Raw genomic sequence first — 25,276 nt, 5'->3', positions numbered from 1 at the left:
ACATTTATACAGTAATCAGTGCATTTTTATAGCACTGATCGCTTTAGAATTGTCAATGGTCCCAAAAATGTGTCAAGTGTCCAATTTGTCAGCCGCAATATCGCAGTTCTGATAAAAATCACAGATCACCATGATTACTAGTAAAAAAAATATATAACTTTTGTGCAAACCAATATACGCTTACTGCAATTTTTTTTTACTAAAAATATGTAGTAGAATACATAGCCTAAACTGAAGAAAAAAAATTGTTTTTTTTTCTTTTAAATGTGACTTTTTTTCAAAAAATAAAAACCGCAGAGGTGATAAAATATCACCAATAGAAAGCTCTATTTGTGGGTAAAAAAAATTTTTTGACAATTGCTCACGACCGCTCAATTGTCAGTGAAAGCGGCGAAGTGCCGTATTGGAATAAAATGGCTTGGTCATTGAGCAGCAAAATCTTTCGGGGCTGAAATGGTTAAAGATAATATTTAAAAAAAAAAAAAAAAAAAAAAAACTATTTACAAGAAAGCCCATGGGCTTCAGAATAAAATAGCATCTAATGTTTTGGACCCTCCTAAAAAGTTGGTCATTTTTTTTTTTTTTAGAAAGGGCAGAAGGGTTACTGAAAATCACATTCCAGATTCTCCATAAAATTGAGAGAAAGCGAGCTATAGTTTGTAATTTGTGGTAACAACATTCTTGCACCCAGGGCCGTTTTTAGGGCAGGGCAAAAGGGGCAGCTGCCCTGGGCCCTGTCATTGTTGTGGGGCCCAAAGCAGCTGCCTCATACTTGCCAACTATCCTGGTTTAAATTCCCTTGTCCCTTGAGGTTTTAGTCCAGTGCTGTGTCCCAATATCTCAGTGGGAAGTGCTGCTACCAATGCTGCAAAGCTCTGCCCTATTGCTGTGTACGGATGACTCACCCGCAGACCCTGTTTTTACACGTAAATTACAGACATTCATACATAAATATCAGTGGCATTCATATGTAAAGGTGGCATTCATGCGTAAATAGCGGCAGCCAGCTGCATTGATATGTATATCATTCCCCCTGAGGTCATTTCCACAGTAATCTCTAGCAACCAGTCAACAAGCAGCAATCATGTGCTGTAACCTCTAGCAACTAATCAGTGAGCTGTAATGTGTGCTGTAACCTCTAGCAACCAGTCAGTAAGGGGTAATGATACTCTGTAACCTCTGGCAACCAATCGCAATAGCTGCCTGATCTGATTCAGTAAATTTGGAGTCTATCTGCTATTTATTGTATGTCTCAGAGCAGGTGGAGAGCAAAACTGCATGGGAGGGGGGCCCAAGAAAAGTTCTACCCAGGGTCCAGTCAATATTAAAGATGGCCCTGCTTGCACCGTATCATACCCATCTCTAGAGTTTTTCTTTAATATGAGGGGTTTGGTTTTTGGACCAATATAAATATTGACTTGAGGCTTTAGAAGGTTCATTAGCTAATAAAAAGGGATAGCACACCATCTTGCATTTAAATTACAGATTTTTATTGTTTTTAGAAGGATTTTTTTTAGATGCCCCAATTAGGTATACCAAGTGGTTTTATAGATAAGGGGTTATATTTTATGGAAATTGTAAATTCATTTTATGTGTTAATGTTTATTGGTCTCATTTTTTTCAATTTTAAAATTATCGGGTTTAGCACAATGCGTAGGGGGTAACTGTGATCATCAATGGTTAATTAATGCCTGTATTTCTATGCAATTTTATACTGTTGTAAATTAGATTAACAGTCATCAGCATTGCCTAAACAATGTGCAGTGACAATTGAAATGAATTTTAAATGGTATAACATTTGGGTGGAGTTTTCCTTTCTTCACCCCCCTATTAGAGAGCAGTATATACTATTTAAGACTTCACTAATATGGCCGCTGGTCTTCTTCATGATGAGGTCCATGATGAAAACGCGCTCTAGGCGGGAATTCTGGTAATCACGTGCATCACTTCTGGCGTGGCTCCTTTCTATTGCACAGGTGGTTTATTTGGTGTCGACACTGAGCACAAATGAATGTAAGCACAATACCTATGTTTTTATTATGTCTTGTTAAATAAAAATACACTATATTTTTCTCCCTGGTGTCTGTATCATAGTCAAGTGATTGACAGCAAGATTTCCAGTTATTTGGGCCACAACAGATTCCACATAAACAAACTCAAGTAAACTTTTAAAAAAGGTCCAATTGGTCTGTAAGTTCTTTAGGCATACGGTGGAGTGCACACTAAAGAGCGAAGATTACAAATATACAGAAAAAAAAAAAAAAAGACTGTCACTTTATATTAAATGGCCTTTGGACTGAATTTCTTTATCCAATTACAGACCAGACCATTTGCTGGTTAAGACCAGACCACTTTTTGCGATTCGGCACTGCATCGCTTTAACTGACAATTGTGCGGTCGTGCGACGTGGCTCCCAAACAAAATTGACATCCTTTTTTTACCACAAATAGAGCTTTCTTTTGGTGGTATTTGATCACCTCTGCGTTTATTTTTTGCGCTATAAACAAAAATAGAGCGACAATTTTGAAAAAAACGCATTATTTTTTACTTTGTTATAATAAATATCCCCCCCAAAAAAAAAAAAAAAAAAATATATATAAAAAATTTCCTCCCTCAATTTAGGCCGATACGTATTCTACATATTTTTGGTAAAAAAAAAAAAAAAAAAAAAAAATGCAATTATTGATTGGTTTGCGCAAAAGTTATAGCGTTTACAAAATAGGGGATAGTTTTTGGCATTTTTATTAATAACTTTTTTTTTTACTAGTAATGGCGGCGATTAGCGATTTTTATTGTGACTACGACATTAGGGTGGACACATCGGACATTTTTGACACATTTTTGGGACCATTGTTATTTATACAGCAATCACTGCTATACAAATGCAGTGATTCCTGTGTAAATGACATTGGCAGAACGGGGAGATGCGGTCTATAACGGCATCTCCTCGTTCAGCCGCCCCGTGAGACGATCCGCGGGTAGGCCCGCAGCAATCGGGTCCGCAGGACCTGCAACAGGACTCACAGGGGTCCCGACCAGCACGCCAGCGCTCGCGATGGCAGGGCGGCATTTAAAGTTTGACGTACCTGTACGCCAATATGCCTGCCCGTGCCATTCTGCCAACGTACATCGGCGCGTGCCGGTCAGGAAGTGGTTAAATACACATCTGATATTTTTATGGTGGAACATTATATTTTATTTATTGTAAATGTGTTTATATTTAAAATTGAGGATGTACATTTGGGATTCATGAACATGGTATTGCAGATATAAGCATATATTTTAGATATCAGAGTAGCTTTACATATAAGCATTTATTTTCACACATATGCACATTTGTATAGTGTCCCCTTCAATCTTTATCACCTACACTACTGGTAGAATAAGCAGTCATTTAAAAAAAATTATACCTTTTCCATTCAAACCATAGGCTTGAGAAATAAGCACAAAGAGGGAATGATAGATGAATCACGAAAACCTGATACCACATCCAGAGGGTGTAAAGCCTTGTCCTGTAGAGTCTGAGGCTTAGGACAAAAAGAAGGCAACACAATGCCCTGATTAGAATGGAATGCAGAAACCACCTTAGGTAAAAAGGATGGCCGAGGCCCAATAACCCCCTTGTCATGGTGAAGCATCAAGGTTCCTTACAGGAAAGGGCAGCAAATTTGGAAAAACCTATGAGCAAAAATAATGGCAGCCAGAAAAATACCTAGTGTCATAAGGACTAAATGGAAAACCTTGGATGGGTTCAAACAGATTTCTGTAAAACAGAGGGTACCACATGGATTCCCGATTGGAGTAACAATATGTTTGATACCCTTGTATAAAAGGCATGCACCAAAGAATGTAAAGCAATTGGCCTCTGAGAAAAAAACAAAATCTGACCCTTGGTTGCACTCAAGGGCAGTCACAGATCAATACCCAACTGGATGAAAGCCAAAATACAGCCCACAGCTTGCAAGGATGAAAACTCCCACAAGGCAACATTAAGATTTCCGAGTCCTATGGTAAATCTTCCTTGAAGTTGCATTCCTAGCCTTCAACGGGATAGGAATGATGGAATCAGATACTCGTTTCTCAAGACTATAGCTTCAACAGCCATGCTGTTAAAGTCAGTGACTAAGGAAGGATGAAAGATTGGGCCTTGCAACAGAAGGTTGTGTCAATTTAGAAAAATGCCCACCGACATGTTACTTATAATGTCATACCATGTTTGTCTGGGCCAAGCCTATGGGACCAGAATCACAGCAATCTTCTTAACCTGAATCCAGTAGACGAGATAGAAGCTGCAATGGTCATGGAATGTCACCATGGCAACCACTGCAAACGCCTGAGGATCCAAGGTCCTGGAGACAAACCTGTCCAATGTCCCCAGTGAATCTGGATGCCAGAAGGTCTGCATCTGGGGTGCCACACCACTGGATGAAGAGCCCACTCCCTCAAAGGCAATTATTGATGGTTGAGGAAATCTGCCTGCCAGTTTTCCACTCCTGGAATATAAATGGTGGACAGAGTGGGAACATGAAGTTCTGCTCAAGATTGGATTAGATCCAGTTCCTCCTTGATGATTTCTGTATGCCATCACTGTTGTCCAATGGGGACCCTTACAACCGTTCTGACCAATGTAGAAGAACAATTCAAATCGCCCTCAGATCTAGAATGTTGGAGGGCAACAACCTTTAATATGGCATCCTGGATGGAAAGACTGTGCAGATCCCCCCCATCAAGCTGGTGTGTTAGCATAACCTTCCATGTGAGGGGGAGAAATTAATTTTCTATATCCAGCTGTCTCGACATCCACCAGTCTCAGAGACCGTAGCATTTTGGAGCATAGTGACAATTGTGGCCTGCAGTCAACATTCCGCTGTAGAGGCCTGGAATGAAACCAGGCAATAGGTAACGCATCAAAGGAGGCTACCTTCTTTCCCAGGACCCTCATATGACAGCATAGTGAGCAAGTGCACCTGAGTTCTCAGAGAAAGGCATTTTCCTGGCCTGGATATTGTAAACTCTGGACTGGGCGGAAAAGCAGATTCTTGGAAATTGAGAACCCATCCAAACTTCTTCAGAGTGTGCACCATGTGAGACTTATTGCTCTTCAGGAGAGAAAAGAATTGGTCTCCGAGTCATCCAGATACCCTATAATAAGAAAACCTTGGGTCCACAGGAGGCCCAGACCCTGAGCCAAGACATTGGTGAATACTCTGGGGGCTGTAGGCAGGCCAAACTGTAAAGCCACTAATTGAACATGGTAATTCACCACAAACTGCATATAGCGCTGGTGGGGGAAGATAAGAACACGCAAGGAATCTTTGATGTCCACTGACGCTAGGAATCTCCACACTGGAAAAGGGCCGCCACGAGCTGTATGAACTCCATCCAGAACTTCTGTATGCCAAGAAACTTGAGTCACCCGAGATCCAAAACGGGGCAAACATCTCCATTTAACTTTGGAACCATGAGTAGGTTCATGTAGAAACCAAGGAACCTTTTTTCTCTAGAACGAGAATGATCACTCTCTGGAATAGCGGGCAAGAAAGAGCATGCAAAAAAACAAATCTTATTTGCAGATTTAAAGAAACATTTGAAAGCATGAAGGGAGGAAGGGGAAAGCTCTGAAAATCCAGTTTGTATTCGTGAGACACAACATTGCAGACCAACTCACCCCTCATGCCTCTCCTTTACCTCCTCATCAGCATGCCAATAACATTTTTAAAGAAAACTTTTACATTTTTTGTTACATATCTTAGTTGAATTCCAGGGATGTCATCACTGGGTCCCTGTGCCACGCTCTATGTAATGCAGGCAGATCATGGTGCATGGGAGGGGCCAGAAAAATTGCTGTATTTAGTTTCCTGAAAACATCATAACAGCAGGTACCAGTGATGAAAAGCACTAACCTTTTCCATTTCTTGACGGAATGTTGTAAAAAGCTCATTGCTTTTTGCCATTGTGGTTTGAAATTCCTCAAACTTATCCATGTACAGAGAAAGCTGAAAAGAAAGAGCAGATAGTAAAATAGTCTGAGAAAATAAATAGTTGAATTAGATGTGCTTTAAAACGTTTAATAAAAAAAAAAAAAAAAAAAAAAAAAATCCTGTGCCCCCTTCCTGCTGCTGAAATAACTGTTAATAACACATATAATCCTCTTTGTTTCCTGTAGCCTGTGTGCCTCTGTGTTTTGTAAAGAAAACGTTGTATATACCCGATTTGTGCTGCTCGATGATCACGTGAACAGCCGACGCTCTCTTCCTCTCCTCCCGAGTGAAGTCAGCGGGGGATTTTTGGCCCCTCCCGCTCTAGCTGTCAGACTAGTCTGGGAGAGGAGAGAGCCGGCCGGTCATGTCATCACCGAACAGCACACTTAAATCAGGTATAGACAGCATTTGTTTTTACAAAACACAGACAGAGGCACACAGGCTTAGGAAACAAACAGGATTATACACAAATTCATGCAAGTGGCTTAACAACCACTTTAAGGACTTGACAACTTGTGTATCTGCATAGAATTGAATGGAATGGAATGTCACAGTTTAATAAACAAAAAGAAAAAAGTAAAAAAGTGCAAGGCACCGCTGACCATAGCTGGCACTTCCTGCATGGTAGAATTTAAACACATTTAACAAAAAATTAAAATAAATATTAGTATTAAAATGTTCTATGAGGCCTAACCATTGGCATTGTAAACTCTTTATGTAGCAAAACCCTATAGAAACTGATTTCTCATCATTAATTCTAAATACAATAGTTTTCTTGCTACATATGGCTGGTAGGACCTCATAACGCTTTGTTTATTATACATTATGCATTTTTTTGTATCCGTTTTAAACAGCTAGTGATCAACAGTATTGCCCTCATAAACCCTGATTGGTTTGTAGATTTCCCCCTAAATAACATTTTACTTTCACAATCTACAAGAACACATACAATATCTCGAAAAAGTACACCCCACACATTTTTATAAAAACATTTTATTATATTTTTTCATGTGACAACACTGAAGAAAAAACACTTTGCTACAATGTAAAGTAGTGAGTGTACAGCTCATATAACAGTGTAAATTGCTGTCCCCTCAAAAGAACTCAACACACAGCCATTAATGTGAACAAAAGTGAGTACACCCCTAAGTGAAAATGTCCAAATTGGGACAAATTAGCCATTTTCCCTCCTCTGTGTCATGTGCCTTGTTAGTGTTACAAGGTTTCAGGTATGACTAGGGAGCAGGTGTGTTAAATCTGGTGTTATTGCTCTCACTCTCGCATACTGGTCACTGGAAGTTCAACGTGGCATCTCGCGGCAAAGAACTTTCTGAGTATCTGAAAAAGAAAAATTGTTTCTCTATACAATGATGCCCTAAGCTAAGCTATAAAAAGATTGCAAAGACCCTGAAACTGAGCTGCAGCACAGTGGTCAAGACCATACAGCAGTTTAACTGGACAGGTTCCACTCAGAACAGACTTCGCCATGGTCGACCAAAGAAGTTGAGTGCACATGCTCAGCGTCAGTGCTCAGATCATATGCCACACACTACATAGGATTGATCTGCATGGCTGTCATCCCAGAAGGAAGCCTCTTCTAAAGATGGTGCACAAGAAATCCTGCAAACAGTTTGCTGAAGACAAGCAAACAAAGGACATGGATTACTGGAACCATGTCCTGTGGTCTGATGGGACCAAGATAAACGTATTTGGTTCAGATGGTGTCAATCGTGTGTGGCGGCAACCAAGTAAGGAGTACAAAGACAAGTGTGTCTTGCCTACAGTCAAGAATGGTGGTGGCAGTGTCATGGTCTGGGACTGCATGAGTGCTGCCAGCAATGGGGAGCTACAGTTCATTAAGAGAACCAGGAATGCCAACATGCACTGTGACATACTGAAGCAAAGCACGATCCCCCTCCCTTTGGAAAACTGGGCTGCAGGGCAGTATTCCAACATGGCAACGACCCCAAACATACCTCCAAGATGACCACTGCCTTGCTAAAGAAGCTGAGGGTAAAGGTGATGGACTGACCGAGCATGTCTACAGACGTAAACCCTATAGAGTATCTGTGGGGCATCTGCAAATGAAAGGTGGAGATGCGCAATGTCTCCAACATCCAACAGCTCCTTTATGCCATCATGGATAAGTGGAAGAGGACTCCAGTGGCAACCTGTGAAGCTCTGGTGAACTCCATGCCCAAGAGGGCTATGGCAGTGCTGGAAAATAATGGTGGCCACACAAAATATTGACAATTTAGGGGTGTACTCCCTTTTGTTGCCAACGGTTTAGACATTAATGGCTGTGTGTTATTTTGAGGGAACAGCAAATTTACACTGTTGTACAAGCTGTACACTCATTACTTCACATTGTACAGTGGTGTAATGGAAATTTGTAGGTTCTGTATATAATTGTATTCTATTTTATATGTATTGCACGATGCCCTCACTGTGCACACAGCACTAACAATGTTTTCAGTACATGTTTTGCATTCTTTCAAGTTCTGATTAGAATTAGCCTGCCTATGTAACGCCCCTTGTTACCATAAACGTACAATTGTAATATTAATGTGATACCGACGTAATCATGTGTATAAAAGCCTTCAAATGCGTCATAATAAAGGAGAACGGTTATTTGGAAAGATGCTGGGCGTATCTTTTGTGTCTGTTCCCTACTGCAGTAGTTATTAATTTGGAACCACTAATCAATATGAGGATAGGAGTTGCCTATCATCAAAATATCCATTTCAGTGGGGATCGAAACTTTGGGCACCCCAGGTAAAAAAGTGTATTAATGTGCATAATGAAGCCAAGGTAAGATGGAAAAATCTCCAAATGGCATCAAATTACAGATTAGACATTCTTATATGTCAAAAAAATTTAGATTTTATTTCCATCATTTACACTTTCAAAATTACAGAAAACAAAAAAATGGCATCTGCAAAAGTTTGGGCACCCTGCAGAGTTAATATCTTGTACTGCCCCCTTTGGCAAGTATCACAGCTTGTAAACGCTTTTTGTAGCCAGCCAAGAGTCTTTCAATTCTTGTTTGAGGTATCTTTGCCCATTTTTACTTACAAAAGTGTTCCAGTTCTTTGAGATTTCTGGGCTGTCACGCACTGCTCTTTTAAGGCCTATCCATAGATTTTCAATAATGTTGAGGTCAGGAGATTGTGAAGGCCATAGCAAAACCTCCAGTTTACGCCTCTTGATGTAATCCCCCGTGGATTTTGAGGTGCGTTTAGGATCATTATCCATTTGTAGAAGCCATCCTCTCTTTAACTTCATGTTTTTCACAAATGGCATCAAGTTACCATCCAAAATTTGCTGAAATTTTATTGAATCCATTTTTCCTTCTACTCTTGAAATGTTCCCTGTGCCACTGGCTGCAATCCAACCCCAAAACATGATTGATCCACCCCCATGCTTAACAGTTGGACAGAGGTTTTTTTCATTAAATTCTGTGCCCTTTCTTCTCCAAACGTACCTTTGCTCATTCCGGCCAAAAAGTTATATTTTAACCTTATCGGTCCACAGAACTTGTTTCCAAAATGCCTCAGGCTTGTCTTCATGTTCATTTGCAAAGTTCAAATGTTGATTTTTGTGGTGAGGACGTACAAGAGGTTTTCTTCTGATGACTCTTCCATGAAGACCATATTTGTACAAGTATCTCTTTATAGTGGAATAGTGTACCACAACTCCAGTGTCTGCCAGATCTTTCTGGGGGGATCGTGCAGTCAAACGTAGGTTTTGAATTGCTTTTCTCACAATCCTGCGAGCTGTTCTGTCTGATATTTTTCTTGGTCTTCCAGATCTTGCTTTAACTTCCACTGTTCCTGATGACTGCCCTTTCTTAATTAAATTCTGAACAGAGGATATTGACATCTGAAAACGCTTTTCTATCTTCTTATAGCCTTCTCCAGCTTTATGAGCGTCAACTATTTTCAGTTTTCTAGACAACTGCTTACAAGAACCCATGGTGCTGATTGTTGGGGCAAGGTCAGATGACTCTGGCCATTTAAAACCTTTGAGATTGACATCACCTGGTCTTCCCAGACGATGATTGAGAACAATCTGTGGCACTGGCAGGTCTCAGCTTTGCAAAGGGGGCAGTGCATGCTATAAATTCTGCAGGCGCCATTTTTTTGTTTTCTGTAATTTTGAAAGTGTAAATGATAGAAATAAAATCCAACTTTTCTTGACATATTATAAGAATGCCTAATCTGTAATTTGATGCCATTTGGAGTTTTTTCCATCTTTCCTTGGCTTCGTTATGCACATTAATAAACATTTTTACCTGGGGTGCCCAAACGTTCGATCCCCACTGTAGCAAAGGGTAATTTCTTCAGTGTTGTCACATGAAAAGATAATAACATATTTACAAAAATGTAAGAGGTGTACTCACTTTTTTGAGATACTGTACCTATTTTGGGACACATACAGCTTTTGTATCATATTAGGATACATACGGTATATTTTTATTGTACAAGTTTTTATCCTGGGAGAAACAGGCTATAGGTTATAGTTATTATGATATTTTTTTAAGAGTAAACATCTCCTTTTTGACGATTGTCTCAATTGTTTGTGACATGTCTACTTTAATAAGGCTTATGAAAACAAAAAGTAAAACCACCCATTTTACCTGCGTTATGTACAGTGTTAGGATGGTAAATCTAAAAGCTTAGTATTTAATACTTCCACAAACTGTGCCCAACCCTCTCCCCGCTGCCACAACAGTGGACATAGGACCAAAAATAGATCAGCAATTTACATCATTGGAAGTTTCTTTTCCCACAGTTTAAGCGTATTCATTAGGTATTTAAATCTGACAGCAGTTCTACAGTTCCACTTTAAAAGACTGCTAAAGTGCCTTGATTTGAATTCTGTGGAGCTGGCCTCAGTGTTAATTCTGAATGTTGTTGTTCTCTATAAAATCCAAAAGGGGAAGACCTCAAAATGCAAGGACAGTACTTTTAAGGCCATGTAAACACTTAAACCCATATAGTAGGTTTTATAACACTCATGATATCACACCAATGCTCACACCCTTTTCACAGGTAAAATGATGCACATTTGTGCTATGAATTTCTGCTATTAGTTACTAGTTTTACCCCCTTCACGCCAACCGTACGCAAATATGCAGCCTCACCAGAGTAGGCTTTTTTGCATGGGGCCGTATATATGCGTATCTTCCTTTGTGCTGGGAGTGCAGCGAACAGCTCGCTCCCAGCACAGAGACCGGGGTCTCACCGAGAGCCCCAGGCCCCGTTCTAACGATCGGGACCCGGAACATCTGATTCCAGGTCACCTGATTGCAGTGATTAGTCACTGTAAAGCCTGCCTCAGTGTCTTGTCTCTGTGAATGGATGAGACAGATACAAAGAAATGGGTTTATCGGAGATAGCCATAGCTATTTACCACCAACTGAAAGCCCAATTTGTCATGAAAAAAAACCCCACAAGGTATAATCCACCTGGATGCACATAGTAGTTGTGACGATATTTACAGTTCTAATAACATGTCAAAGTTGCAAAATTGGGCTTAGGCATTAAGATTTGTTTTTCTCCTAGGTGTGAAAGGGTTAAAACATTCATCATTATGCAACTTTTAATCATTATTTCAATTAATCTTCTAAAAGGTAGATCCCACCTTCACTTGATAGTAGATACCAGCAGTACAAACTTCATTATTTGATTTATTTATTTTTACCACAGAGGTGGAGCATTTTTTTTTTTTTTTACAATTTCATCAGCACAGAAAGGTAACAGGGTTAGGGATGCAATATTCAGGGATGTGACTACTCTATATAAAAAAATAAAAAAACTGGGAAAATTGCATCCTCAAATAAAGGCATTACAAATTTGCACAAGTAGCTTATTTCTAAAAAAAAAAAAAAAAAAAAAAAAAAAGCACCAACATGCACATTTATCATCTAACCTGCTGCTTCAATTGGGTTTCTTGTTGTTTAAGCTCTTCAAATTTTTGCCTGGTTTCTGTAGCCTCATTCAGCAACTAGAAAAGAAAACAAGCCACTTCATTCAACCTGCTTCACAGAACCACAATGCTATTCATTATAAATCTTCTCAGGTATATTGAGTTACAGCATGCATCAGCCCATCACAGTCTGCAAATCTGTGAAAATGTATAGGCCAGTACAAAACACTAAAGCGCCACACATTTCGATTCTTACAGGAAAACCCTTAGTGAGGAATAAGTGGTTCCCAATGTTTACCTGTTTCTAAGAACACTAGTTGCCTGGCTGACCCAAAGTGCTACCTGTGATCACTTACAGACCCACCAGGAGTCTATAGGGCAAGCTGGAAATTTTCTGCAATACTAATCCGTGTTCACAGATGCATATGAAGCAAGATCTTTAGTAATAATTGGGCATTGTAAAATAAAAAAGGCAAAGAATGTGTTGTTACTCCTGAGCAGAACTTTAATTGCAACTGGCATCTGTAAGGACAGATACATTGTGTTCATGAATAAAGTACTGCATGGGGCTAGATTTCACAGCATCCAATGTTTCTTTCATGAGAAGACACAAATTGTAATAAAGCCTTCCTGCTGTGCCACAGCTGGTGCAAGAGGCTGCTCCTTCCCTTCACATAATAGGAGGAAACGTACAAACTATCTCCCCTGCCCATGACAGTTAATTTATAACTCAGAAATCTCATGATCACTACATAGTTAAATGTGAAGAGGTGAACATGACTGTACAGCTGTAACACTATAAATGCAATAACAATCTGTACTTTACCTCTCAGACTTTGGAAATTCCACTAAGCTCCCAAGCCCTGGAATTCTTTACTATATCCAGAATTAGGTTTATCTGAAGGCAATGGCTACATCTGGTATTGACGTCTGAATGACGAAACGCGTAGGGCGTGGCCAGATACGTACACCTTCAGCACAAACGGCGTGTCAGCCGAGTGGATGTTCCGAACGCTTTTAATACAATACACGTTTTTTTCGTACTAAATGTGAGTATTTTTAAGGTTGTTTCAAATAAACTGAGTTTCAAACATACTACACCATGGGCAGTCCTCTTTTCTATCATATGTAAACGAGGTACAACATCCCCACGGAAGAACGAAGGATCTCCCCAGCAGCATAGCAGAGACAGCCCAAGAAGCGACACAGTGGCTTATACTGTGGAGGCTGATCCACCCCGGACGGGGTCATATCTCTGGTGAGAGTAAAATCCATAAACGTTCACTGCAAACGTTCACTGCGAACGAATATCGATGTCACTTTCTTCACTTACTTTTTTCACCACCAAATATTCATTTCATGTTTAAATATCAATTTTAAACTTTATTCAATTGGACTTTCATATTAGACTTATCACCGCAAGACTTTTTAGATTTTTTACTTTTTACTTTTTACTTTCTGGACTAAAATATTTTTAATTTTTTATCATTTTTCATTTCCTCACTAGTTTTAATTTTCTATTTTTCAATTTTTTATTGTGGTATTTTTTGGCATGTTTTGATATTTGACACAGTGTGTTTACACCCACCACCCCACCAGTATTCACGTTTATATAGGTTTGATTGTTCCCCTTGTGTCCATTCATTTGGTTGTGCTATAATCACAGTCACAAGCAACTCTAGTAGCTTTCACTATTAAGTATTGATTGATTCATGATAGTTTTATTTATCTAAATATTTATTTATTCACCTTTACCTAATTTGAGTGGACCGTACAGTTTTATTGCATTTACTAACCAGTAGGCTGGAAAATTTATATTCACTTTGCATTCACTAATTAATAAGGACTAACCCCTAGCACTTTATTATTGTCTATTGATTTTACTATTGATTTTACTATATAGTCCATTAAGGTTTCTCGCTGTTTTTTAAAATATTAGCCAGCAAGCTGGAAAATTTGTACAATTTTATTTATATTATATTTTCTAGGGAGTTTTATAAGGTATAGCGCCACATCTATTTTTCTTCTTTCCCCTAATGGCTACATCTACCACAGCAATTAATTTCAGGTTATCTGGTCTGATCCAACACACTAGGCATATAGAAACCTGTTAACCTTGCCTGTCATTTATTTACTAAATACTATCTTTTCACAGTTGGATAATTTTAAACGATCATTAAGATATATAGCTATTGGTTAAGTCACGCACAAGCCTGGATAAATATGAATGTTGAGTTTTCTAAAATGCCTTAGCTATAACTTCCTCCAGCAACAATCTGTACTTACAAAATCTCTTTCCCGCTGGTGTCGTTCCTCAGCTTCTTTCATAAGCTGAGCTGTCTGCTGTAGTTTGGCATCAATTAGCTGCTGTTGAAGCTCCTTATGTTTGAAGACTTTATCAATGTGCTAAAACAATAAGCAGTTTCACTTGGTTAAAATGAGATACTATATTCAGGGGAAAAACATAAGGATCTGCATAAATGGCAAAAATGTAACATAGGTCAACAATAATGTAAAGTATTATAAGGCTCTCTATCAATGTTTAGTTATGTGTAAATACCAGCAAGGGATCCCCAGAAGCCTCCTGCAGTTCTTTATGGACATTAGGTTTGAGGGGACTGACAATTTACAGAAGAACTCAAGGAAATTTCATTTTCCCATGCAGTGGGGGGCTGTGCCCACACAGCGCAGGTTAACTGCTTGTTTTTGTTTAGGGGATTTTGGAGCGGAGATGTACTTACCTAGTCCACAAGACTGGTCCCCCGGCAAGCTCACGGTCTTGAGAATGAACTGTTTCTGATGTCATAACACCCATAGACTGGCTCTGGACATGGGGAAAGCAGTAACAGTCCACCACTGGATGTGGGAGAGTGCGACTTTCCGGAGGATCTAAGGACTGGGCAAGTACAGCTTTTCCTTGCTCCCCTAGACAAGACGAGCAGTTAACCCATGCCGCGTGGGCACAGCCACACTGTATGAGATGATGCATTTTTTTCCATGGAGTTATGCTTTTTTTTTTTATGCTAAATTCCACTGTCGACTGATGTCACAGAGATGGTCCAGTTTCGGGAAGAATTGTGACCATGTGGTCAGGATCCGTCTACATGGCTGGACCGGCACCCGGGTCTGTCAGGGAGCCGTTGGGAGCCTGAGCTAGCTACTCCCACCCTCTCTGCAGCCTAGCGCTCCAGGCTCCAGTGAGTTGGGGGGGGGAGCAGAGCTGAGAGCTGGTGACTGACAGTTTCCAGCTTTCTGTTCACAGAGCTGTGAGAACCGAGCGATCGGTGGTGTTAGACCTCTCAGTTCTCAGTGCTATAGCTGGTGGGGGACTGATGCTGCATCCAGCTAAGTACCCCGTTTCCCCTAAAATAAGACCTAGTGTGATTGTCGGTGATAGCTGCAATAAAAGCCCTACCCCCCAAATAAGCCCTAGTTAAAGTCCTTGTAGGTCTTCTTTTCAGGGTAGGGCTTATTTTTGAGGAAACAGAGTAGGGCTTATATTGCAGCCAACACCGACAATCACGCTAGGTCTTATTTTAGGGGGAACAGGGTATGACTAAAAAACAAAACAAAACCCCATTCTATTTTAACAATCTCCTGTTTTTATATTGTTACCAAATATTTGGTAGTTGGAATCATAGAAAAATTCCGTAAATATTACATTTAAAACTAACCTTGACGTACTGGTAAAATTGCCTGTTATCGAACATTTTATGTACCATAGTTTTACACCGTTTTATGGCTGCATGCACTTTTGAGATGACATGTTGACATGGTTGGTATCTATTTAGCTTACAAAAATCTTTTTTATTTTACCAAATAAATTGGTATTATATTGTGTTTGTGTGTACTAAAATTTATTTTAGTGTAAAACTTTCCTAAAGTATGTGTTTGATAAATAGTTGTGCAAATATTGTGCAACATAAAAAACTGCAACTGCTACCATTTTATTCTACAGGGCCTCTGCTTTCAGAAATACATAAAATGTTTGGGGGTTTAAGGAAATTTCTAACAAAAAAATCCAGATTTTACGGTGTTAAAAGGTGTTGACGTTGGTCCAGATGACGAAACACAGAAAAAAAATCTGAGTCTCCAAAGACACTCCGAACACATCGCTCAAACCTGGTCTAAATTATTATTGATTAAAATACCATGACATGAACCAGGTGGAGAAACAGAATAACAGATATAAACGTATACACGAAAGTGCCAAATAGGTACAATATCATGTGGATAGCTCAGAACTAGTCAAAAAAAAAAAAGGGAAGAGAAAAAAAAAAACCAGCGCAAACCATGTGGCTGGAATTTTTTCATTAAAGTCGATGGGACGCAGTTTTGCACTGGAGTAGACGGGACGCAGTTATTCATTGAATTCAATGGGAAGCAGCAAACCATTATCGGCGCCTTTTATTTTTTTTCTATCGGCAAAATGCCGATAACCCTATTTGTAGGCTGATAATTTTTGGCAGCCGATATATCTGTGCATTTCTAAATTATTCTATTGAGGGAAAGTAAAAATTCATGCAAAACACACAAAAGAAGAAGATGGTAAATAGTAGGATCATAAACCACAACCGAAAGCATAAGCTTACCCAATAAAATGGTCAAAACATCCAGTTTCTCATTGAGACCACCCTAGAGAAAGGGTGCTCAACTTGAAAATCCAAAAGGTTTCACTTGAGTATAACCTCTTGAACCTTTTCCCATCTGGCAGGGAACGAGAGACTGACTCAGTGATACCTCTGATGACATTAATCCTTCTGCCTGGTACAACTCCTGAACAACATGCAAAACTGACTATACAGAATGTTCCATTTACACAGAGGATCACAACAACTCTTTATGTAAATAAGAGTTGCCTGCTGTGGGCTTAAAATGTATACATGAACATATCCTCCCAGAATACCCATGGAAGTGATTCACATGCACGAAGGTCAGGACTTAAGATGATGATGATCGCAGCATCTATGTATCTGTCATAGAAGACAGTGGGGGAAATATTTACTACAACTGGTGCCCACAGAATGTGGTGCAGCTCTGCATAGTAACCAGCTTCTAACTTCAGCTTGTTCTAAATTAAGCTTTGATAATAAAACCTAGAAGCGGATTCGTTTTTAAGCACTGATGCATCAGATTCAGTATGCACTAGTTTTAGTAAATCTCCCCAAATGCGTTTCGCAAAGGGGTTGCTGGCCCATGTAAATATTGGCATAACTGGGGGGAAAACTTGACCACACAGCTGTCACAACCTTCTGTATGAAGTCCTAGAAGAAATTGAAATTATGAATGAGAATAAAATCTACTGCCTCAACTATGAATTTTCGACATGCTCTTCAACCCGCATCTGGTTGCTCTTTTGACCTACAATACATGAATAGAACAATAATAATTCTTGGGGCCTGTTTTGGAGAATACAGGAGGCGTACTGAGAGCGCCGCCCCCCCCATATCCTGGCGTTTTGCCCAGTACCACGATAATGACCGAGTAGACTTCTTCTCCTGGCCACTGAGTCACCCGTTCATTCTCGGGTGGGGACAGGTTTAAAGAGATTATGCTCCAGAGAAACCTTTTGGATTCTCGAGTTGAACACCCTTTCTCCAGAAACTAGACGTTTTGATAATTTTATAGGGTAAGCTTAAATAATTAAAAATACAATCACTATCACTGATGCAGGACTAAATGTATATACAAATATCTCACTTCTTCTCGCAGGGCATACTGTTCAATAAGTTTCTTTAACTTATCTCCAAGCTCTGCATTTTCCTGGCGGAGCTTAGCATTGTACACATCATGCTGCTCCATTTGTACTTGGATTTCATTCAACGTCATCTGGAAATGTGCAGTGGCTTCTTTACGCTCTTCCTCATATTCACGTGCCTGATGCATATTGTCTTCCTATATATTGGGAGTAAAAAAATGTATTAGGCAATTTCTCAAGAAAAGTAGGAACCTATATGGCTCCCAGTAGTTTGTATAAAGCTGGAGATCTGGAGATGGAGAACTGGAGAAATTAGAGCACACCTCTCTAACAGAACATTTTTGTTAAGGTAGTTTCAAATACAATGCTTAAATTTAAAGCGATTATAAAGAGAATAATAAATAATCATGTCTATACCAAACTGCTCTGTGTAATGAAATTTCACAGAGCAGCCACAAACCTCCTCTTTGGTCCCCCCGCAGGCGCTCCAGGCTCCTCCCCTATTCAGTGGCGCTTCCCATGGGGGCACTCGTGCGTGCCCATTGACACTCTGCCCTCTCCTCCATGTCACTGGCTTTGATTTACAGCACTGGAAGCCAATGGCTCCCCAGTGCCCCAGGAAAGCCAGTAGGACTTAGAAGTGAGGAGAGAGAAGAGCTGCAGATGTGCACAGTGCTGGATTCAATGAGGGCTCAGATAAGTATTAGGAAGGGTAAGGGGGATGCTGGTGCCTAAACATTTTTGACATTAATGCAAGGAAAGCATTAAGGTAAAAAATATTTAGGCTTCAGAACAACTTTAAGCCAGCTTGAAAAAGGATGTGAAAAGGCAATTTCTACAAAATGGCAGCAATACATCTGTTACAATCTTTGCAATGTGTAAAGCTCCTGGACGATTTTGTTTCTCCCCAGTTTTTCAGCCCTTTGGCTGACCTGATCAGTTGCATCATCTTGCAACCACCCACAATCTAGACAAACCTTTTTCAACATTTGGAACCCTTTAATTCATTGTCAAATTGTAATGTTCTATCTAAAAGCAATTTTTATCATAAAATTAAGACTAATAGTGGCCAAATAGGAGCAGAAATATAAAAAATTGTAGTGCCCCTCTACCTTGGTAATCACTCAAATCACTTGCTGGTTAGTGGAAAGAGGAAATTCTTTACTCGGTATTCAGGGAGAAAACCCTGAGAGTCTGTGGAACAATTTTACCCTCTCAGAGATTTAAAAAGGAGAGGCTCCACTGGTCCCATGCTCCTGCCTGCTGCTGCTGGAACTAAGATGGCAATATCAGGTAGGTAGGAGCTAAATCCACCATTGCTCATATCTCAAGGAAATGATGAACACTTCTCACATTATGGAAACAGCTCAATGTGGAATTTACAGAATACAAGTCGATGAGAGTAAAATAAAAGGTAAATTTGTTATATTCAGAAGAAAACATAACATTAAATATTCAAGTTTGAACTTATAATACACGTTATCTGAAGTTGGCTGACCTGTGTGTTGAAATCAGGTATTCAGTTACATAGCCTAACTTTTGGGTGTTTTTCATGAAATGTACCTATTTAAGCTCGACAGCTTTTGACAAAAAATGTATTTTTATTTTTTTGTTTACTAAGAGGAAAATCCCAGAACGTAACAAAGCTGATACAAAGGTTGCACTTTAGGGGAGTGCTGATAATATTTTCTTCCGATGGAGCTAGCATTGCAACATGATAAAATATTACTCAAGATGTTGCTAACCTTTAATGTTTTGTTGTGTCTTTGAAGCTCTCTGCAGAGCGATTCCAGTTTGCTTCTTGCAAGAATGGCCTTGCTGTGCTCACTCTGTAGATGCACCTTTTCTTTTATCACCTGAGACTGCTTTTTCTGCAAAATCTTCATCTGTTTCTGGAAGTTCCGGCTCTCTTCCAGCTGAACGAAGCAGTACAAGATTAAAAGCTTGTAAAGTCATCATTCATGACACAATATACACATTATCAAAAATACAGATAAAGCAATTAATATGTAATACGCACAAGATCAGCATATTTCTTGCAAAGGGCTGCCAGTTTTTCCTCTGGAGTTCTAAGAGTATGCAAAGCCTGCATTAAAAGCAGAACTTCTTTACCTGCAATGCAAACAACAAAGTTATAAGGGGTAATCATTAAACATGACATTATCGGGTAATCAATACAGAAGCTCATTGTGTAAAATAAGGATTTGACTAAGGCTACACATACACAGGCATATTCATTTTTTCTCCAGATGTGTGGTCAGAAAAATTGTCTATAAGGTCACGTATGTACATGCATATGGCATTTATGGTGTTTAGAAGCGTATGAGCGTAAACGCAATCTTCAGGCTAGAATATTGATTTATTCTATCCACTGGAATAAGTATGCGCACTTAAAATTTATGGGAAAAAAAACTTCTCTGAACTGAATGCAGGTTTGGGGCATTTTTGTTACGCCTCTGAATGCAGGTCTAAAAGCACATCTGTAAATGACACAATGTGCATATGCACTTTAGATAACCTAGAGTTGCTTTCAGAGATGGGGAAAAAAAAAAAAAAAAAAAAACACACAAAAGATGCCTTTAAATGCAACATTTCTTCTGCCCGTGTGCCAAGAGGTCCTACCTGTAGAATCCTTTTCTCGAAGTACAGTCCAGGACAGGACATAGGCTCCTTTAAGTCACAAAGTTGTTAGGCAGGGGCGTGGCCAAGATGGCAACCAGCTAGGACGTGTTTGCAGAGAGCTCCGCACCTGGCAGGCTATTTATCCGGCATTTAGGGACATATATCTCTCCCCGTGGGCCGGTGAAGCGGTGGTGAGGCTCGGGGATGCGCAGGGGTAGCTCCGGTTCCCATAGGAAGAAGCATACGGTCCCGGGAACCCCGCCGGGAACTCCACTACAGACCCGCGCGGCACGCGGGCAGGCCTACACCAACATGGCGTCTCAAACGGACCACGCTGACACGCCACCGATGGGTGATGATCAATTTCAAGCACTTATGCAAGCGATCACTGGTTGCCAGACTACCCTAACCACTAAGATAGAGCAGATACAGCTCGACATGGGGCTTATCCGGCGAGATATGGATAAACACCGGGAGCGGCTTGCCGAGGTGGAGCGGAGGGTTGGAGACGTGGAAGATGTTACCCGCGACCATGATGCCTCCCTCCGTACCCTGCAGGTGCGGGTGAAGGCGCTGGAATCCAGGGCCGAGGACCACGAGAACAGGAATAGGAGGAACAACCTGAGGTTGGTGGGCCTCCCGGAGGGGTCGGAGGGCCGTGACACCGAAGCCTTTACCGAACGTTTGCTACGTACACTTCTTCCGCTCGCTGAGTTCTCCCCCCATTTTGTCGTGGAACGAGCGCACAGAATGCCGTCGGTTCGTGGCCCACCGGGCGCCCCGCCACGCACGTTTATTTTCCGCCTTTTGAACTTTAGAGACAGAGACCTGGTTCTTCGGGAGGCGAGGAAGGTGGGGGACCTGCGCTTTGAAAATGCTAAATTAATGCTTTTTCCTGATTATTCTGTGGAGACGCAGAGGCAACGCAGGACATTCGACCAAGTCAAGGCCCAGCTGCGCACCAAAGGTCTCAAGTACAACATGATGTTCCCCGCGAAACTCAGAGTGATTGACGGAGAATCCGTTCGTTTCTTTACCGCCCCGAGTGAGGCCTCCAGATGGATTGATTCCCTTCCCCAGCAGAGATAATTTTTTGATGGTGATTACCTGACTGGGGTCCACAAGCATCACAAGCTTTGCCCAGTGTCACGCGGATCGGATTTCCCCCCCCCCCCCCTAGCTCTGTCCCTCCATTTTGGAACTTGGAGGGCTGGTCGGAGTGCCCCTCTCCTTTTCAATACTGGTTTTGGGCAGGGGGCGAGGAGCCGACCTGATATTCTGATGCTCCTTAGGGGGGGGTCTACAGGTTCATGTCTTCATATTTCTGTCTAAAGGGCCTTAGGGCCCTACCCCCTCCCTAGTTTATACCCGGGGGGGTCTGCAAGATTACTTCTGGATGTGAATACTCTGTACTGCTGATGCTGGACCCCGCTACTCCGATGTTGTCGTCCTGTTGGATGAGTTGCTACTAAGAATGGGCCCTTGGAACATTCCAAGAGAATTTTGCACTTCAATCTGAGGCACCACATACACTACGATTTGTTCCCTTTTGTCTTGTTTTTTCTTTTCCTTTGCCTCCAGGAAGCGGCTGCGCTGGAGTTTGTCTACTCTGCGCAGGAGACTCTGTCCTAGGTGTGCTGGTTGATACGCACCGCCCCCACGGGAGATTTCTCCTTTAAATGGGTTTGATTAGGTTTGGTTTGGGTTCTCAAACACCCTGGGGCTGTTTTTCTGGGGTGTGGGGTGGGAAGGGAGGGGAGTTCTGGTTTTTCTTCTGTTTTTTTTGTTGTTTTTTTGTTACATGCTTTCATGTTTTCTGGTATAGACAGCGCTACTATAATGAATGTATAAGGTATATCATTGCATTACTTAAGATGAGATATTTGTGCCCCGACTCTGGCCGGGTGGTCGTATCCGTTGGTCCCCCCTGCCCTTCCAGATTATGGCTCCGTTGAAGATCCTCTCCTGGAATGTTAGGGGGCTTAACCAGAAGATTAAACGCTCTCTTGTTTTTGACTACATGAAAAAATATGCTCCGCATATCTGTATTCTTCAGGAGACGCACCTAGTGGGGGGAAGGATTATGGGATTGAAGAGGCCCTGGGTGGGATACCACTATCATGCCACATACTCTGGCTATGCCCGGGGGGTTAGCGTCCTTATCCATAGGTCCCTTAATTTTGAGCCTCTTGATATAGTCACAGATAAGGACGGGAGATACGTACTGGTCCATGCCACAATTGACATGGTAGAAATGGTGCTGGTGGGTCTTTATATGCCTCCTCCTGCGGATCTGTCTCTACTACATAAACTGACTGCCCTGATAGCCCAATTCCAGACTGACAATGTGGTTATAGCAGGGGACTTTAATATTCCTCCTAATCCTTCCCTGGATAGGTTGACGCCTGACCGGGCCACAGACTCTCCAGTTTCTCGCTGGGCACAGGTGTTTGGGCTGGAGGATGTCTGGAGGTGGAAACACCCATCAGATCGCCAGTTTACGTGCCACTCCTCCTCCCACAACACACTCTCCCGTATTGACCTAGTCTATGCTGGCGCCCCCATGCTTCCCAGGGTCCTTGGAATAGAGTTACTTCCTCGGGGCATCTCTGACCACTCCCCACTGCTGTGTACATTGCAAACTTCTACCCCTCAGAGGGATAGACTATGGCGCTTGTCTAGGTACTGGATTGAGCATCCCACCATTGCCTTTGAGATGGGCGGTGAAATCCGGGGATTTTGGGCCTCAAATGCTGGCACGGCTTCTGGGGGGATGGTCTGGGATGCCTTCAAGGCCTATATGAGGGGGTGCTACCTCTCCTCCATTGGTCGGGAGCGCAGGAATGATAAGATCACGGTAGAGGAGGCAGAGGCCAGGGCCCAGGAACTGGAGACCCGGTTCACCCTCACGGGTAACCCGCTCACGGCTCAGGATATGAAAGTAGCGTATAGAGAGGTGGTGCTCCTTAGGGTGGCTAAAACAAGCAAACGTCAACTGGCTCAGACGCAGAGGATTTTTGAACAGGGCGAAAAGACGGGGAGATTGTTGGCCTGGATCTCGAGGGAGCAGGCCCCAATCTCCACTATCCCTCGAATACAGAATAGTGCTGGGACAATGGTGACGGATCCCCTTGCCATCAACGCTTGCTTTGCAGAGTTCTACTCCGCCCTTTATTCATCTAGGGTGCAGTACTCAGCGCAGGAGTTAAGTGCTTTTTTAGAGGGGGTGACACTCCCTGCCCTTACTTCTGAGGCCAGGGACGGTCTGGACTCCCCGATTACTCTGGCGGAAGTCCGGGTGGCGCTGGGGTCCATGCAGCCGGGGAAGACCCCTGGGGAGGATGGGATACCCCCGGAATTTTACAAGTATTACCTAGAGGAGATGTCAGTTAGAATGCATGATATGCTCACCGCGTCCCTTCGGGTGGGGGAACTTCCTCCATCTATGGCACAAGCCATCATAGTGGTGATCCCTAAACCTGGGAAAGACCCCCAGTTGTGCTCGTCATACCGACCCATTTCCCTACTCAACTCGGACGCGAAAGTGCTGACCAAAATCCTTGCCAGGCGACTGAACGAGGTTATACTTACCTTGATCCATGAGGATCAGTCTGGCTTTATGCCAGGGAAGGGGACAGATATTAATATTCGCAGGCTCTTTACTGTTTTGGCCTCGGGGGATGCAGAAGGTGGGGAGGAGGTTGTGGTCTCTCTAGACGCGGAGAAGGCCTTTGATTCAGTGGAGTGGGACTATTTGTGGGCAGTCCTCCGTAGATTTGGATTCGGTCCAGCCTTTATCTCGTGGGTCAGGGAGGTGTACAGAGCTCCCACGGCCAGAGTGCGTACGGGTGCGGTCCTCTCCCCGCTCTTTCCCCTCCATAGGGGAACCAGGCAGGGGTGCCCACTGTCCCCGGGGCTTTTTGCACTGGCAATTGAACCTATGGCGGCTATTCTCCGCTCCTCTCCTGAGGTTCGGGGTATTGTCCGGGGCCCTTTGCAGGAAAAAGTTTCGTTATACGCTGATGATACCTTGTTGTATCTCAAGGACGACGGAGCCTCCCTACAGGCAGCACTGTCGCATATAGACCGGTTCGGACAGTTCTCGGGTATACGTATAAATTGGGCGAAATCAATTCTATTCCCACTACATGATGGTGAGGGTGGTCCCCGAGTAGATGGGCAACTGCAGAGGGTTTCTCAATTTAAATATCTAGGGGTGGAAATACACAGAGACTTGAAACAATTTATTACCCTTAACCTGAGTCCGGTGGTTACCCAGTTGACCCAGAGGTGTACTGGGTGGAGGTCCTTGCCGCTTTCGCCAGTGGGACGGGTCAATTTAATTAAAATGTCGGTCCTTCCTCGGTTTACCTATCTCTTTCGTCAGACCCCAGTCCACATCCCGCTTAGATTTTTTAAGAAATTAGATGGCATTGTTTCGTCCTTCGTCTGGAATGGTAGGCCCCCTAGAATAGCTAAAACAACCCTCCAACGGCCCCTTGTGAGGGGCGGTCTGGCACTGCCCTGTTTTCTGAAATACTACTGGGCGGCAGTCCTAGTGACTGTCAGGTGGTGGCTCTCCGAGGGCCCGGTCAACCCTGCGTCCTCGTTGGAGGCGGCGTTGTTGGGCTCTCATGCGGAACTCAGGAACCTGATCTATAGGGGACCACGATCTAACCCTGGGATAACCCTCCCGATGCGTACGACGCTTAAAATATGGGATTTGGTGAACAAAAGGTTGGTGGGCGCAGGGGTGTGGGCCCCGGGGACTCCCCTTTGGGGGAACCCCCGCTTGCCCCACTTTCAATCCATCCCGGATCCGATTGTTTGGGCCAGGCATGGAGTTATAACACTGGGGGACATAGTGTCCCAGGGGCAGCTACTTTCCTTCGATGCTATTAAACAGGCCAGGGACCTCCCGAACCATATGTTTTTCAGATTCCTGCAGTTGCGACACGCCTTCCGATCTCAATTCCCATCTAGAGCGACTCTTGGGGTGTCGGCGGTGGAGGAGGCGCTTGGTCCTGAGGGGGGAGGGACGCGC

General features: G+C 42.3%; 1 protein-coding gene across 1 annotated transcript in view; it reads right to left on the bottom strand.

The window, feature by feature from the left end:
* Nucleotides 1-25,276, bottom strand: part of LOC143958933 (gamma-taxilin-like) — a 90,169-nt gene that overhangs the window by 7,982 nt on the left and 56,911 nt on the right. The window contains exons 3-8 of the mRNA XM_077467921.1: nucleotides 19,631-19,722; nucleotides 19,356-19,526; nucleotides 17,613-17,807; nucleotides 14,199-14,318; nucleotides 11,916-11,990; nucleotides 5,904-5,996 (exon numbers count right to left, since the gene is read on the bottom strand). Coding sequence (XP_077324047.1) covers nucleotides 5,904-5,996; nucleotides 11,916-11,990; nucleotides 14,199-14,318; nucleotides 17,613-17,807; nucleotides 19,356-19,526; nucleotides 19,631-19,722 — 746 coding nt within the window. The remainder of the gene's footprint in view (nucleotides 1-5,903; nucleotides 5,997-11,915; nucleotides 11,991-14,198; nucleotides 14,319-17,612; nucleotides 17,808-19,355; nucleotides 19,527-19,630; nucleotides 19,723-25,276) is intronic.

The sequence above is a fragment of the Lithobates pipiens genome, unplaced genomic scaffold (assembly GCF_037356315.1).
Source record: "Lithobates pipiens isolate NorthernLeopardFrog02 unplaced genomic scaffold, aLitPip1_a1.2 Scaffold_65, whole genome shotgun sequence".
NCBI lineage: Eukaryota > Metazoa > Chordata > Amphibia > Anura > Ranidae > Lithobates > Lithobates pipiens.
The sequence above is the reverse complement of the archived record's forward strand: the minus strand, read 5'-3'. Positions and strand labels throughout refer to the sequence as shown.